This window comes from Hordeum vulgare, chromosome 2H (assembly GCF_904849725.1).
Source record: "Hordeum vulgare subsp. vulgare chromosome 2H, MorexV3_pseudomolecules_assembly, whole genome shotgun sequence".
Lineage (NCBI taxonomy): Eukaryota > Viridiplantae > Streptophyta > Magnoliopsida > Poales > Poaceae > Hordeum > Hordeum vulgare.
Window position 1 is genome coordinate 146,763,091 of NC_058519.1, and position 16,682 is coordinate 146,779,772.

General features: G+C 41.1%; 2 protein-coding genes across 2 annotated transcripts; one reads left to right on the forward strand and one right to left on the reverse strand.

Moving 5' to 3' along the window:
- The first annotated feature begins 4,855 nt into the window (after positions 1-4,855).
- LOC123425597 (switch 2) lies at positions 4,856-11,588 on the forward strand. The gene is made up of 8 exons (XM_045109285.1): positions 4,856-5,262; positions 6,117-6,223; positions 6,833-7,751; positions 7,827-8,074; positions 9,171-9,297; positions 9,389-9,664; positions 10,262-10,496; positions 11,098-11,588. The coding sequence occupies exons 1-8, from the start codon at positions 4,900-4,902 to the stop codon at positions 11,427-11,429; spliced, it is 2,607 nt and encodes an 868-aa protein (XP_044965220.1). The 5' UTR covers positions 4,856-4,899; the 3' UTR covers positions 11,430-11,588.
- Positions 11,589-15,570: 3,982 nt separating this feature from the next.
- On the reverse strand, positions 15,571-16,323 carry LOC123425918. Its single transcript, XM_045109681.1, has one exon. It carries the CDS (start codon positions 16,321-16,323, stop codon positions 15,571-15,573), a length of 753 nt encoding a protein of 250 aa, XP_044965616.1.
- Between the last annotated feature and the right edge of the window lie 359 nt (positions 16,324-16,682).

The window sequence follows — 16,682 nt, forward strand, 5'->3', positions numbered from 1 at the left end:
CGGACGTCCGACAGGGGTCGGTCGTCCGAGGCCTGTAGATACGACTGAAACTATTTTGAATTAAACAGCGATCGGACGTCCGACAGGGGTCGGTCGTCCGAGGCGTGTAGATACGACTGAACCTATGTTGAATTTATGAGCCACCGGACGTCCGGAGAGGACCGGAAATCCGAGTTATACAGCTCAACTTCTACTGGTGGTAGGTTTCGGATTTCCGACGGGTGTCGGACGTCCGGCGCTCGGTCGTCCGGAGGGAGCCGGATTTCCGAGATATAGAACTCAACTTCTACTGTGCAGGCTTCCGGATTTCCGGGACTTGGCCGGACATCCGGGCCTCGGACGTCCGGAGGGAGCCGGAAGTCCGAGTTATATGGCTCTGATTTCTCTGGTATAGGATTCCAGATTTCCGAACTAGTCGGTCATCCGGTCCTCGGACGTCCGGAGAAAGCCGGATGTCCGAGGCACTGGTTCTGTTTTCAGATAAGAACAAAACAGTGGAGATGTGGTGTGAGCAGAAAGTGATGATGTAGTTTGAGCAAGTTCATCGCAAAACCTGTGATCCCCTCTTAATAGTGCGGGATCCCTAAGGACTCAAGAATCATAAAATAGTACTGATGATCCATACTTGAGTGTATACTTTTATTTGCTGATCATCACTCCGCACAACTAACGTCAAAGGAACTGATACCTTTGAGTTAGCCCTTTCACCTGAGCTTGATGTTGTTGTTCCTTCTTGGCTCAAGTTGAAAGCAAGACATGATGAAGTCTTCAAGTAGCTTTCCCATACACAATGCGGAAAGCCTAGCTTATGTATTCATCTTCATTTGTCCATCATGTGAATATCCACAAGAATCAAGCATGTAGTGCTCAGGAATGCTTATCTTGATCTTGTCCTTGTTAGCACATGAGGTTGTCCTTATCAGCACATGATCATTGACAATAGTTTCAATGATATATTTGTGCTGATCCACTTGAACTTGCACACCACAATCTTGATGACGATCACCACTTGACGTCATCCTTCATGGGTTGTATGAGATCTTTCTTTTGATGCAAGTCCAATGGAAGCACACCTAACCCCCACACAAGAGTCTCACAAAGACCATGGGTTAGTACACAAACACGTAATGGACAATGCTTACCATACCATGGGATCACTTGATCCCTCTCGGTACATCTTATACGCTTTGTGTGTTGATCATCTTGATTTACTCTTTGTCCGAGATCTTGATCAACCTAGTGTTTCTATGACCATTCTTTGGATAATACCTTGAATAACATCTTGATCATTATATAAACTCCTTGAACCCGACAGATGGACTTCAAGAAGTGCCTATGGACAAATCCTATAAATATAACTTAAGGCAACCATTAGTCCATAGGAATTGTCATCAATTACCAAAACCACATATGGAGATATATGCTCTAACAATCTCCCCCATTTTGGTAATTGAAGACAACCACTTCAAGAGAGTTTATATAAGGAAATAAGCATAATCAAGCGCACACATACAAGGTAATAATGCATGTGTGCAAGATGTAAATGCTTACGCAATAAAAGCAAAACCCTCTAAACATATCCAAAGTAAACTCTCTAAACTTCTCCCCCATTGGCATCTGAAAACAGAACCCGACAGATGGACTTCAAGAAGTGCTTATGGACAAATCCTATAAATATAACTTAAGGCAACCATTAGTCCATAGGAATTGTCATCAATTACCAAAACCACATATGGAGATATATGCTCTAACACCGGGAGGCCTTGATGGACTTGTTTTTCATTTGACGAACGTCTTGTGCATCTAGATTCCGAGGAACTTCGAGCTATCTCGAGGTTCAAGTTTTCTACCGCAACTTGTGGCTAGTTTGTGATGGATTAAATCTTTCAGAAAGTCATGCCCGTAGTTTTGTGGCAACCTGGAAATTATTTAACACCCATTTATAGCAAACTTGAAGTAAACTCAAATTAAATACACCAACCGTGTGCGTTACCGTGATCGTCTCTTCTTGTGAGACTTGAACCAAGAAGGGAACACGATGGTGTTATGTTTGATTCATAAATAGGTGTTCAAGATCACTTCTTGATCATTTCTAGTTCACGACCGATTATGCATATATCACTCTTCTTATTCTTGTACTCACAAGTTAACTAGATATCAAATGCTTAGTGCTTGCTGCAACATCATCACTTAACCATTCCTAACCCATTAAGCTTTGCTAGTCTTGATACCCTTGGAAATGAGATTGTTGAGTCCTCGTGGCTCACAGATTACTACTACAACAATTACAGGTACATGTAATGCAATGCTTTGACATGAGAGGGATGCCTGTTTGATTTGGAGTTCTTCTTCTTCTTCTTCAACAATCATAGGATGAGTTCCAGGCCGACGGCCTGGGATAGCAAGATGGATGTTGATTTTATCTTTTGATTTCGTCAGTAGTCAAACCCTGCTTTTATGTATGATAATTGATATTGATAATTGTATTTGAGATGATCATGACTTAGTTTGTGGCGAGTGTAAGCCAATTCCATATACTCACCTCTTCTTTACATGTACTTGTAACGATATCCATTCTCGCGAAATGACGGGATGCACTTCTATCCCTATCAAGACCCTCGAGCCCGGATGAGGATAGTACCGCATCTTGGACGTTACAATGCCTTTACAACCAATTTTGCGCTATGTGAGGACAATCCGTCTTCAAAAGGAGGGAGAATGTCACGAATGTGTCCCATTGGAGTTGCTACTCCCGCATTTGGGCTACAACCTAGTATGTACCATGTGCCTTGTAAGTCATACATTAGGGTTTTAGTCCATCTTCCATGGGCCTTGTAATTCATACATTAGGACCTTAGAGGTAGTTGAGATGACAAAGAACTTGTATGAGACCTAAATTCTCATATCTTTCTAATCAATTCATTATCTGCATCTTGAATTTGCAGTCTCCTATACTCCATAGAGTTAGGAACTAACACAAATCAATGAATTTTATGTTTTCCTTGTCTTTTTTTCAACTCATTTTACTATGATAAATATGTTTTCTATGTGTTTTCTCTGTGTAGAAGTAAATAAGTTTCAAACTCTCCCTATGGTTCTGTTTTTTAAACTTTAAATTATGTCAAAATAATTCAAGTAAGTACTATATGTCTATATACCCAACGGCAATGAGATCAACTAGGTCTCGACTGAAAGTGTCGAGATCTGTATGTGTTACAACGTCTCTAAAGTATGTGCAAAAAAATCTTATATTCTACCACACATACGACACCCTTATATAACACTGGTATAGAGAATTTCATGTCGATGTATCAGGTGTCTAAAAGTAGAAGTTGAACTGATATAGGTAGCAAATACTGGCAGCTTTCCTATATGACCTATGTGGTTTTCTCCTTTATCGATGATGCTTATATTAGGCTGGTGCGGCGTTTCGATGCTCAGGTTCATGTGCGCCCGTTTATTAAAAAAAAAATCAAAAGAAATACTAAAAAAAATTAAAAAAATCTAAATGTTTTTTGGATGATAGATAATTTCGTGCGTGAGGTCTGCTCTAATTTGTGTATCATTTGAACATCTAAGCAACTCTCGGAAAAAAAGACAAATCGGGTCAAAACGATGCATGTACGGTAAACATTTTTAGAGACTCCGAATTTGTCTTTTTTACCGAGAGATGCTCAATGTTCAAATTATATAAAATTTGAAGCGAATCTCACGCATCAAATTATCTATCACCCAAAAAAATTTGATTCTTTTTATCTTTTTAGTATTTTACTCAGCAGGGGTGCATATGAGCTGGACTAAAAAATGAATTTTCGCTATTAGGCATACTATACTAGTCAATACCTGTGCCTAAGGGTTTCAATAATACAATATTTATTATGTTAAGGGTTGGATGGTAATTCATTTATCGTTTGTAAAATTGTCCATCTAAAATTTTATTTCCAAATCAATCTAGTTAAGTCGTTATCTTTGTATTGAATTTAAATGCTACTCAACTACAGAGAGTTAGGAACACAACACACGTCAATACTATAGATGTTATGTTTTTTAACTCATTTCACTATGGTAGAGTTAGCTAGTTTTTTCATTTTCTTTATGTCATGCGCAAAGTTTTGAATTCTCATTACGAATATATCTTGCAAACCTAAAATTTAATCAAATTATAGTTCAAATAAAATTTATATGTTATAGGATTTGTTTGAGACTACTTAGATCCGTGAAATTCAGCTCCGCTCTAAAAAATGCAAGCCAAACGAGGTAGCTTTAAGACATCACGCTTAAAAAAAAACTAGAATTTGAAATACACCTTCATGTTTTTTGTGAATTTCTTTGAAGGTGCTCTTAAAAAATATAGAATCTAAAGAAAGAAAGTTACCCATCACTTTCATCAGTAAGTGGATACCCATTCGTTTCTCCACACTTATTCAATCATCCAATTAGATATATTCTTTCCACCAAATTTCTCACTCTTGAAGCAGAAACTACATGGAAGCCAAACATTTTCTTTAAAATACTGTAGCTACAACTTCTGCATGAAACCGCTCTAAAGTAAATTTGATGAAGTAGAACTGAATTTTACTCCCTCCGTTCCTAAATACTTCCTCCGTCTCAAAATAACTGTCTTAACTTTGTACTAGCTTTAGTATAAAATTATACTAGGCTTGAGACACTTATTTTAGGACGAAGGAAGTATAAGTCTTTCTAGAGATTCAGCTAATGAACTACATACGGATGTATAGACATACTTTAGAGTATATATTCATTTATTTTGTTTCGTATGTAGACACCTTCATATTTTTTGTGAAGTAAAGTAGTCATAAACATGCCGATATAAAAGGTGTTTTGAAGTGGCAATTGAACAATTTTGCTCACCGGAAACCACCGCCGCCGCCGGTCGCCATGTCCCTCAACTGCCTCAAGGAAACGCTCCTTCCCTGCTCCTCCTCCGCGCTCAGCCAATCTCAACCTCGATCGCCCTCGCCTCCTCGCCCACCACGGAGGCCCCCCAAGAGCTCCCTCTCGCAGCAGCTCCTCCGCCTCGAGGCCTCCTACTCCCTGCCACCGCCGCCACCGTCCCCTCCCAAACCTTTGAGCCAGAAGACAGCCGAGGATGCGGCCGAACAACCGACCTCCTCGTCGGAGGAGGACATGCCCCCCCGCCTCCGGCGCCGTCCGGCCCCGCCACCAGCGGCTTCCTTTGAGCCCCGCGGGCCCTATGAGCCACTTGTCCTCTCGCTGCCCGGAGAGCACCCCGTCGTCCAGGTACCATCGTAATTGCGCTCTCCTCCCTCATTTTCTCGCTCTTTACAATTCGGGGGCTCCTAAGTGGTTTTCAAGCCCCAAGGAGGTGGGGATTCTAGGGGATTTGGTGAATTCCTCTCTTCCACCCAATTCTCTTGAATCCCCATTGCACGAGTTCCACTAGCCCTTCCCCGATGCTTCAAAACCACTTGGTTTGAGGTGGATTTGAGTGGATTGAAGGGGTTTGCTCACCACAAACCCTGTCCGCCAAATGGACATGGAATCGTGGGGTTTCTGTCTCCTTCGGGGATAATCCCCTAAAAACCTCCCCAAACCCTGCGTACCAAACAAGGCCTCATGGGGATTCACACGGCAAAGTGAAACCTAAATATTCTCCGAAACGTACTATTGTTTAGACTTAAGTAGTAGGCTTTCAACATTTCAAAGATTGATCCTTACACCTTTCAAAAATAAATCCAGATTTAACACAAAAATTACTAGGTTCAAACAAGACAAAAGATTAAGTGTTAATGTTTGCTGCAAGTTTGTGGAACCCAAAGTTTGCTCATGCGCATTCCCATGTGCTGACTCAATTCTACCACCTACAAGGTTTCGTAGCGTAGTGTGTCTTTACATGATGAATGCTCACTGGACCTTCTAATAGGGATTCGCTTCTCTTCGATTCTACGCGCGACATATGCCTTTTGTGTCTTTGGCTATTGCCCATTGTTGCCTGCTTGGATTTCATAAAAAATGCGAGTCTTCATCCATTATTTGTGTGATTCACATCGTCGGGAATTTATTTTCTTCTGGTAGATATTTTAGTTACTATCATTAGTTTCATATTGCTGTAATATTCTTTTTTCTGGCTGTAGGTGCCCCCATCAATTAATTGCAGGCTACTTGCACATCAGAGGGATGGTGTGAGATTCTTATACAATCTGTATAGAAACAACCATGGTGGTGTGCTTGGAGATGATATGTAAGGCTTGACAGTTGTTGTGTTGGTACTTATATCTAAGAATGCTCTTAAATTTTTGTGGCTGAACTGAAATGAACTGTACAGTATCCGCAATCACATGTAAAATATTGTATATGGAAGCAAAACAAAGATTGCTTTCTTTAATAGATTGAAAATTCCCATCTCATTTTCCTTAACTGTAGATAATACTAGGTTCGCACCTAGCTGGATATAAGGTAGATTTTGCACAGAATATGATGCATGTGGAGTCATGTGTAAAGCCTGACTTGCTTTTTAACCATTCTTTTTCTTAGCTTTTCATCATCCATGTTTGTTTTAGTTCCAGGAGTTCAAACTATCAATATATTTCAAACTATCAAAGTAACATTAAACGAAACCCTAACATGCAAAAGGATTTCTGGCACTAGGATCATTCAGGAACCTTTTGGACACCCGTTAAATAAATGCAGCTCAGCTTATCATCCACATGATTTTCTTAGGCATTCATGCAATCAATGTAGTTGTAGTGAGTTAAGAAGATATTCTGTACTGTATACATTCAATGGGCATACCAAAATTATGACAGATATTCGTTCAGATTTAGTAATGCTTTCTCTTATTATATTTTAGGGGATTGGGAAAGACTATTCAAACAATAGCTTTTTTGTCCTCTGTTATTGGAAAAGATAATAATCAGGGCGAGAAATCAACAGACAAAGGAAAGAAGACCAGTCCTGTACTAATCCTCTGTCCCACTTCAGTAATTCGGAATTGGGAAAATGAATTTTCTGAGTGGGCAAATTTTTCTGTTGCTGTCTATCATGGTCCAAATCGTGACTTAGTTCTTGAAAAAATTGAAGGTCAAGGACTAGAGGTACTCATTACCAGTTTTGATACTTTTAGGACTCGTGACAAGGTTTTATGTGACATCTCATGGGAACTAGTGGTGGTTGATGAGGCACACCGTCTCAAGAATGAAAAATCGAAGTTATATACAGCCTGCTTGGGAATTACTACACGAAAACGCTTTGGTCTCACAGGAACCATAATGCAGAATAAGATAATGGAATTATTTAATGTATTTGACTGGGTTGTACCTGGTTGTTTGGGGGATCGAGAACACTTCAGAGAATATTATGACGAGCCCTTAAAACATGGCCAGAGATTAAGTGCTCCTGAGAGATTTGTACAAGTTGCTGATAAGCGCAAGAAGCACCTTGTTTCTGTTCTAAAGAAATTCCTGTTGAGAAGAACAAAAGAGGAGACTATTGGGCATCTCATGCTTGGGAAGGAAGATAATATTGTTTTCTGCAGAATGAGTGATGTTCAAAAGCGTGTTTATAGAAGAATGCTGCAACAGCCTGACATACAAATCCTTGTAAATAAGGATCTCCCCTGTAGCTGTGGAAGTCCTCTGACTCAGGTTGAGTGCTGCAAGAAAATTGAACCACGTGGCATTATCTGGTCCTATCTCCATAGAGAGAATCTGGACGGCTGTCCTCTATGCCCCTTCTGCCTTGTTCTTCCTTGCCTTGTCAAGCTTCAGCAGGTTATTTCTGATTCTTGTAATACCACGGGCAGTTTCAATTTTGAAGTTCTTATAACTTAGTTTCCCTTCATGTAGATTAGTAACCATCTGGAATTAATAAAGCCCAATCCAAGGGATGAGATTGAGAAGCAGAAGAAAGACGCCGAACTTGCGGCTGCTGTCTTTGATACAGATATTGAATTAGTTGGCGGTAGTGCTAAAAGTGAGAATTTCATGGGTCTCAGTGACTCAGAACACTGTGGAAAGATGCGTGCACTGGAAAGACTTCTGTCTTTGTGGACTCTACAGGGTGACAAGATTCTTCTTTTCAGCTATTCTGTCAGGTGATTGTTTGTGTGCTATTGATTACTCTTTAAAAGACTTGGTATATTTCCATTTACCTTAGCTATCCAATGAGGTATATATATCTAGATCCAATCGCCGTTTTGCAGTTACCCTGGTTTATGGCGCACATTAGTGTTATTTATTTCCTCAGTTCGAACCAAGAAAAGTTTTCCAACTGCACTAGCAAATTAGTTATATCAACAGCAAAAAACATCTTTATATTGGCTTCACCACGAATCAAGTTTGTCATATTTCAAAGAAAGCAAAAAACCCATACTACCTCCATATCATAAATAAGTGATGTTTTGGACATGTTTTTAGTCAAACTTTCAAAATTTTGACTATGAACATCATTTTGATTATTTGGATTGGAAATTTGAAGATACAGATTTGTCTCGAAAAACATTTTTAGAGTCTAATAATTTTCTTGGGTTCCACAGATAAATTACAATAGAAATTAGTTATTAGTGGTCAAAGTTACATCACGAAAACTATTTCGATGTCCAAAATGTCACTTATTTGTGATTAGGAGGGGGTATTTCATAACTAAGAACTCTTGGTTTTGAATAATAATTTGACGATGGATCACGAATGCATGAAACTATCTTCCTTCTGTTTAAGTAAGATCTCCCCTTTACTTTGATCGATAGTCATTTGTAGTTACTTGTAATTTTGCAACTAACCAGGCATGCTTTGTTGTAGCCCAGAATACCCCCCATGGCCCCATTTGTTAAAGTCCTGCTATTTATGTCAAAATGATCCCAGACGGAGTATCTTTAATCTTTATTTGTAACTGCAGCGATGATGATAAGATGTTGACGATTAAAACTTTTTAACTTGTCAATTTTTATCACCCGCCCCTTATATAACTTGCACTGATCCGAAACAGAGACTATTTGGACTATAAAAAGATTCAAACAAACCCTAGCCCATATTATGGTAACTTGTGTAATCATCTTCTTTGCATTTTTTAGCATTGCGTTTATTTCTGGAAGGTTTTCTTTTCTAGATATTTATATTTTAGATATGCCACTTTTAGCATCATTTGTGTGTGTAACTAATTGTCTTATTTCATGTATAAACTTCGACAAATAGAATGCTCGACATACTAGAGAAGTTTCTGATAAGGAAGGGCTACTGCTTTTCTCGCTTGGATGGGTCAACACCCATGAATGCACGCCAATCGCTAGTTGACGAATTCAATAAAAGCCCTAGCAAACAGGTGAATTTATGTTGATTTGTATTTGTATTTCACAATCTATTTTGTGTGTAGAAAACTCGGTGAATTTATTGTGCGAATCACTTTTCTGCAGGTTTTTCTTATATCTACCCGGGCAGGTAATTTAGGTGTTAACCTTGTCAGTGCTAACCGTGTGGTGATTTTTGATCCAAGTTGGAATCCTGCACAAGACTTGCAAGCACAGGACAGATCGTTCCGATATGGACAGAAACGTCATGTCACAGTATTTCGCCTACTTGGAGCTGGTTCCCTAGAAGAACTCATTTATTCTCGACAAATATATAAACAACAGCTTTCCAACATTGCAGTCTCAGGGAAAATAGAAAAGCGATACTTTGACGGTGTGCAGGTAATGCCACATTTGCTTCAGAATTTTAGTAAGATTAGGTGGAGAATCTGATGTACTTGAGGTACTTACAGTCGTGGACGAGTTAAGCACAAAAGGTGGTGGGGATGAGGTTTATTTGGCCCATTATCTTACAAAATGGTAACCAAGAACTGGAGTCCTAATATTTGGAAGAATACAACAAGTTTTAAACATAAGGACCAAAATGATGTTCTTTTCCTATCCCACTACAATTATTATTTTCTCCAAATCACCCGCACTTGGTTTTTAATTTTTTTTTCCATGCTTCTCATTTAGCTGTGTTTTATCTTTGGACTGAATATTCAGTTATTACTTAAAGGATGGCCATATTATGTTCAGAAACAATGTTTTTTACACTTGAGAAATGTGTTGGTTGAAAGCATTAGGTTAATTTCAACCTGAGCTGTTAGTTTGGATGTTGTAAGTATAGGAATTAGCTGCATTTATAAGAACCACATTAGTTTAATTTCAGTTATGGCTTTTTGGTAATCACTTTAACAACAGCACATCTGTCTCTATGTACTAGGGCTCTGTCTAGTTTGGAACTTTTGGTTAATTTGGGTAACTTGTTTGTTTCAGGATGACAAGAAATTTCAGGGTGAGCTCTTTGGGATCTGCAATCTGTTCCGTGACTTGTCCGATAAGCTTTTTACTAGTGAGATTATTGAGATGCACGGAGAAGATGAGAAAGCTAAAACATCTGAAGCAACAGGGATAAGAGAAATAGTTGACACTGATTTATTTGGTACACAAGGGCAAATGAAATCATCCACGGCAGCAATAGGTGATGAAAATCAGGCATTGGCTGATTATGGTAAGTTCTGTCAGTAGCTTGATTGAAACCGCTTTATTTGCTGCGTTATAACATGATGTATGTAAGTTTCAGATGGAGAAATGACTTAAGTAGTTGCTATTACTCCTGCTGTGGGAAAATGAATTTGATGTTAAAAACATTTAATTTTCATGTCATCTCTTCATTCCAAATACTCGCTCTAGTCATTTTGAGTTGTTGTGTGTATTGGTACCTAGCCTCTTTCATTCACCTATCAGAAAGAGATTTCATCCCATGTCCAGACATACAAACTTATAAATATTTGCAAAATGTTTTATTTTACAAGGTCGCACTACAAGAGTCTGAGGTTTACACTTCATTAGCCTCACAAGCTGTGTTTGGATCCTAAATATTTCCACTCTTCAGTTTCTGATGTACTTTATCCGTTCCTAAATATAAGTCTTCTTAGAGGTTTCACTAATTACAGAATATGATTTATTTTTCTGCCACAGTTGCATGTTCATTATTATTTATTCCAGAATGATGTTTGTTTATTGCAAACGAAATGCTGCGTGCCTGCTAAGCCGACTTATGCTTTAGTACTGTGAAGCACTTACTAGTAGAGTTTGTTCCCTGTAAACAGGAGTTGTGTATGCTCACCGGAACGAGGATGTCGTAAACACGAGGACACGCGACGACAACAACAACGAAAGAAACGACGGCACGACAGAAGAATGCGTCGAGGGCATCTCAGAGCGCCTGCATAGTAAGAAGCAAATAAAGCCTGCGGCAGACAGGGCGAAATTTCGCTCAGTGGAGGAGCAGAAACGGAAGGAGTTCAGCCGTATCGCGTCCTGTGTGGGCATGAACGACCTCGAGTTCAGCAAGTGGCTGCTGTCGGTGTCTCCTCTGCAGCGGCAGCGGGTGCTGGAGGATCACAGGAAGAAAAGAAGTAGTATCACCGAACGTAAATGACGCAGGGTTTCTTCAGAGTTCTTTTTCCTTCATAGTGTGGAGCTATCGCATATGCTTAAATGCTTTGGCTGTCTAGAAAGGTGGTATGCTTTCCTTTGAGGACATCTCCATGTTTGTTTGTTTGTTTGTTTGAAAAGTGATGGAAATCGATTAACATCAGGCGAGATTAAGTTTGGCTATAGCCTATAGGCTTGCGTGACCATGAACATGATGCTCAAATCAAATCGGTCCTCCAAACAACAGCAATGAAGTGGCAACATCGCTTGCTTAAGAGGAGGTCCGACGCTTCCATACACGAAACAAAATGGTGCTCCAGTCGCGCATGAACTCTTGCCTGCTTAAACTTTGACATCAGTTGGACCATAACATCAGATCATCCGCGATGCTGAGTATTGTGTGGTGATTTGTTCTATCACACGAAACAAATAGAAACTAAGTCAGTGCTTCTACGGAGGGAGTAAACGTGAGAACGGTTATTAAAAAACCGGGTGTAACGGTTCGGTTCTTACTTTGGGTTTGATTGGTTCAGGTTTTATTGGGCTGAGATTTTTTATTTGGTTTTGGTTTTGGTATGTGGAGAAACCAGTTTGGGTATAGTTGGTTATGAGTTTAAACGGTTTGGTTATTAGCGGTTATAAACTATGGGTCCAAACCGATTTCTAGGCATTGGTTATATGCAATAATCAACTACGACCGAGAACGAGTATCTTTGATCCGCGTGCATGCTGTAATGCACTATGTAATTATGTATTATGGGGAAACAGCAGATGAAAATCGGAAGTGTTTTCTTGTGCTTTCGCTAAGCAATTTGGTTTTAATACACTTGTTAGTGAGCTTATCAGCCATGGGCATGTTCTTTTTGCCTCTTACTGTGTGTTGACTGTATCTTAATGATTACTTTGTTTCTAAACTGTTGTAGATGCACTTATGCCTTTTCTATCTTATTTGTTTCTTAACATGTCAATTTGTGCAATCATATGTACATTAAAGCAAACCCATGGTTATGTTTTGGGTGGAAAAAATAGTGGGTTTGGTTTTGGTTGGGCTAAAAATGACACTAAATGAGTATGGTTCAAGTATGGTTTTAAGAGATAAATGAACGGGTATGGTTCAAGTATGGTTCAAGTATGAAATCATTCCCTGGAAGTACAACGGTGATCATCCGCATAACGATGCGGTGACTTATATTTAGGTGCTTCTATTGTAGTCCGCACAATGATGATGTTCTATCTTTAAAAAGACTTATATTTAGGTGCTTCTATTGTAGTCCTCACGGTTGGGGTGTTTTTTTTGTTCGTCTTTCGATTCTATAAGCCAGTCTATATATCTACATTATCAGTAAAGCTTATGAAGAGGCTTAGTTTATGATTTCAAGTAAAAAAGAACTGGTTTTCTAAGCAGGGAGCCGCCACTCGCCCTATGTAGTTGGAAGCAGACGGAGGGAGTCAACTTTGAACATAACCCAGTAGTAATGGGGCTTCAGCACTTCAGTGGGAAGTTTAGAAGTCAAACCGGAAGGCAGTACTTCAGTGGGAAGTTTAGGAGTCGAACTGGAAGGAAAAACGTACAACGATTACAAGGTTGGCATCCACACAAAAAGTCCTATAAAGTTGAAAATGCATATGTACATGCCCTGAAAATGAACATGTAGAGCTAAAATAAAATACAGTGGAAAGTGATTTTTTTTACGATAAAAGGGAGGTGCTCTTCCAGATTTCCTATAGATAAGGGAAAATTAAAAAGTGTACATAAGATATTTACAGAACTAAAAAAGGCCTTAACAATTACACATCATTTGCCGTGGCTAAACCTAACTGAACAAGGTCCTCTCTAACGATGTAAGCAACATCAAACACATGTAAAGAGACGTTCTCTTAAAATGTGTTTGGAGGCTACGCTCTGGTCGCCATGCTCTGGAGGCTCCTCCTTGTCTTCCGTGGTGCACTTCCTTGTAGGTCTGATGCTGAGTCCAGAGGAGTTGCTTGGTTTCAACACACCCAATGTTCTGGTTGAGCATGTGGTTGAGATGTGCAATGTTGTTGCGAAGGTTCCGCAAACTAAAGCAGCACCATCATCATCTCTGGAAAATTTTCTCAGCAAGGTTATGTGTCCCTTCCACAACCTCTGCTTGGGACCCCGGTGCCTTCACATGGGGAGAAGAACGACGAGCGGCGGAGCGGGTGTCTGGATAAGAAGAACAAGGCATGCAACGTTCCGACGTCCAAGCGCGCAGAGTATAGGATGTTGGAGGCTTTTGGTGAGTTGTCAGAGGTCAGCAAAGCAGAGGATATAGAGCAAAAGATGCAAGCATACGTGGACATGTACAAAAAATTGCTCTCACAGCAAGTAATTGAGGCGTTGAGCTCTTTGACAGGATCGAAGGAAAGTCAAAGTTGGACCTTTCAGGATGTTTTCCACAGGATAATGTTAGCACATGATTCTTTAAGGCCCCAACAGAAGAGTCTTTTCGTTATGGATGGTTTTCCTTCGGCGAGTGGCAGTTAGTTTAGTTGCATTTGAGCCTCGTCAAAGTTCAAACTGCTTTGGGCCTACGCGCTATAGTGTCCGGCTCCGATGATGCCCCTTGAGGCTTTTTTTTGTCTCCTCCCTATCCTCTAGTTCTTGTGTCTTTTTTCTGTTTTTCGTTTTTCTTTCTTTGTGGGTTTTCATTCAGTTTTCCCTATTAGCTGAGACTGTTAAGTTTTTGGGTTCGATTTTTCTTATAAACCAGACCAACTCTCTTCTTTTAAATGAAATGCAGGAACCCCTGTCCTTCTCGAGGTGTTCTCAAGAAAAAAAAAAGAGACGTTCTCGAAAAGCCTCCGGTTCCTCTCCTTCCTTACATGACACAACACATAAATGAACACCTTGTTAAAATGCTTCCGCCTGGACTGAGTCCAGAGCCTCAATATTTTTGTTCTACCAGTCCTCTAGCATGGAAAAACCCAAGGCCGAGCTTGGCATGGTCAAGGACTAGCCAGCAATGATAACCCAAACGCTTCGAATAAAAGGCATCCCCGAGAAAGATGCTCGTTTGTTTCAAATTCAGTGTTGTATGGGTTGCAAACCTCCTCGTGAGGCCAACCATGGACAACAAGATAATCCGTGGTTAGTGCTTTCCGGTGAAGGAGGAGCCAAACACTCACTTTGGCTCTACTTTGGCCTCCCAAATCTTGTGTGCCTCGAAAGAAATCGACGCACCTTCAAATTACAATCTATAAGCTGAAACCATGGAGTAGATATCATTTGCAGAAGCCATCCATGTGATGGCATCAGGAGTAGTCGGGTCAAGGTGCACGTCATGAAGAGGGATCCATAGGCCAACAAACTCACGAATTTGATCGGTCAAGGAGAAATTTCCAAAGGTCCGTATTCAGCGATTATCATAAAGAGCTTCAAAAACAGTGAGACGTTTGCATCGAGCGATAGCAAACACGGAGGGAGCGATCTCTTTAGGGGCACAACCATGCAACCAATGGTCAAACCAGAAACTTTTCATCATCTCCCACCTTAAATCTCCGTTCCTGCATGAAAAAGGTCCATGTCAATGGCATTACAAGGAAGCTCAGAACCTTGGCCATCAGAGACGAAGGGCCCTCACAGAACGCTCTGAATAAAAAATGTCAAGGCCACCCAAATCCTTTGGCCGGCACATGACATCCCAATTAACAAGAGAATGACCCCAACAGTATTACCATCCCCATCCCCATCCCCCATCCAAACAAACGATCTTTGCAGTCAACAGAGCTTGTTTTTCATCAACTTTGGGAGAGGAAATATAAGTAATCTTAGAAATTCTTTCACATATTCAGTTATACAAACCAAGCAATCCAAATAGGAAGAATTGAAAACGGTTTTAATCCTTCTAAATGACTAAATCTTATATGAAGATCGTTCGAATAAAAAAGGACTTTAAAACGCAGCAAAATGGCTAGTTGGATACATAGCACGATTTTACAACCAGATATCTGAAAATCATAGTGCATAGTATGAGCATTGTGGAGATATAACTATGACGACATTGAAATGAACTGAAACCGGGAATATCGGAATGCATCATATTTTATTTTCCGTTTCCTAACGAGCTGGGTGATGGCTTGGTGAAGCATCCATATGGCAAATATGACATAAGCACTGCTGCCTAGGCGGGGATCCCGCCGCCAAGCTGCGGTTGAAAGAAGTCGATGGCGTCCCCGTCGTCCAGCTTGAAGTACGCTGGCGTACGCTCGCCGCGCAGCCGAACGTTTTCAAACCAGAAGGAGCCGGTGCCTTTGACGACGTCCCCGGCCTCGTCGTAGTATGCATCCATGACGATCTGGAGCTTGGCGTTCATCCTGATGGTACGTCGGACCAGGCGCTGCTCCTGGTCCACCACCTTGAGCGTGACGAACCGCGGCGCCGCCATGATCCGCTCAGCTTTCGGGAGCGCGCTTGTCCCGCCGCCGCCCAGCAGCTCGGTGAAGAAGTCCACCTCATCGCCGTCCTCCATCTGGAGCTCCGCCGGCGTCTGCCAGCCGCGCAGCCGGCCGCCGTCGTACAGGAACCGCCCCGTGCCGCGCTGGACCGCCGGCACGCTGGCGTAGTAGAAGTCCATGAGGCCCTGCAGCTGCTCGGTCCGCCGCATGGTGCGGTAGACGGTGTGGCCGTCGGTGTTCCGTACCTTGAGCGTCACGTGCACGCCGGGCTTGATCACCGGCTTCCGGTCTTCCTCCTCCTCCCCCTCCGCGTCCACGCCGTGCCCCGACATGTCTACGCGGGAGAGTGCGATGTGCTTGTGTTTGTGCTGGCTTCTGCTCTGGTTTGGCCTGGAGGCGATCTGCTTGCTGCTTATAAAATGGCCGTGGTATAATTGAGCGGGAATTCGCATCGGCAATGGACCTTTGGGTTGCCGCATCGCAGTAACTCCACGCGGCGGTCGAAACGATCGGAGGTTAAACGAAAGCGCTGTTTTTCTTTTTCTTTTTTAAATAGAGAGTTGTATTAAAAATCTATCCCTATTAATAAAGCACCTATTGCTTCTATGGTACGTCATTAAAATTACCTTCAAAATTGTTTAATATTACCCACCAATGCCAACTATAAGTTATAAAAAACGTTTTGCAGGGAATCCTTGCATGGGCCGGCCCAAGCATAGGGACCAGCTATACTATGCTCTGCTTGCTGTAAAATCAACAGCACGCCAATTTGGGCCAGCCCATGGGTAGGGGCCTGTTTTTCTAATTTTTTAATTATCATTTATCTGTTCCTTTTTTA

Bases quoted from the DNA above. Each gene is read 5' to 3' on its own strand.
- LOC123425918 (XM_045109681.1), bottom strand. From the start codon at position 16,323: ATGCGGCAACCCAAAGGTCCATTGCCGATGCGAATTCCCGCTCAATTA.
- LOC123425597 (XM_045109285.1), top strand. From the start codon at position 4,900: ATGTCCCTCAACTGCCTCAAGGAAACGCTCCTTCCCTGCTCCTCCTCC. The intron at 6,224-6,832 runs GTAAGGCTTGAC...ATTATATTTTAG, and splicing joins GGTGTGCTTGGAGATGATAT to GGGATTGGGAAAGACTATTC. The intron at 7,752-7,826 runs GTTATTTCTGAT...CCCTTCATGTAG, and splicing joins GCCTTGTCAAGCTTCAGCAG to ATTAGTAACCATCTGGAATT.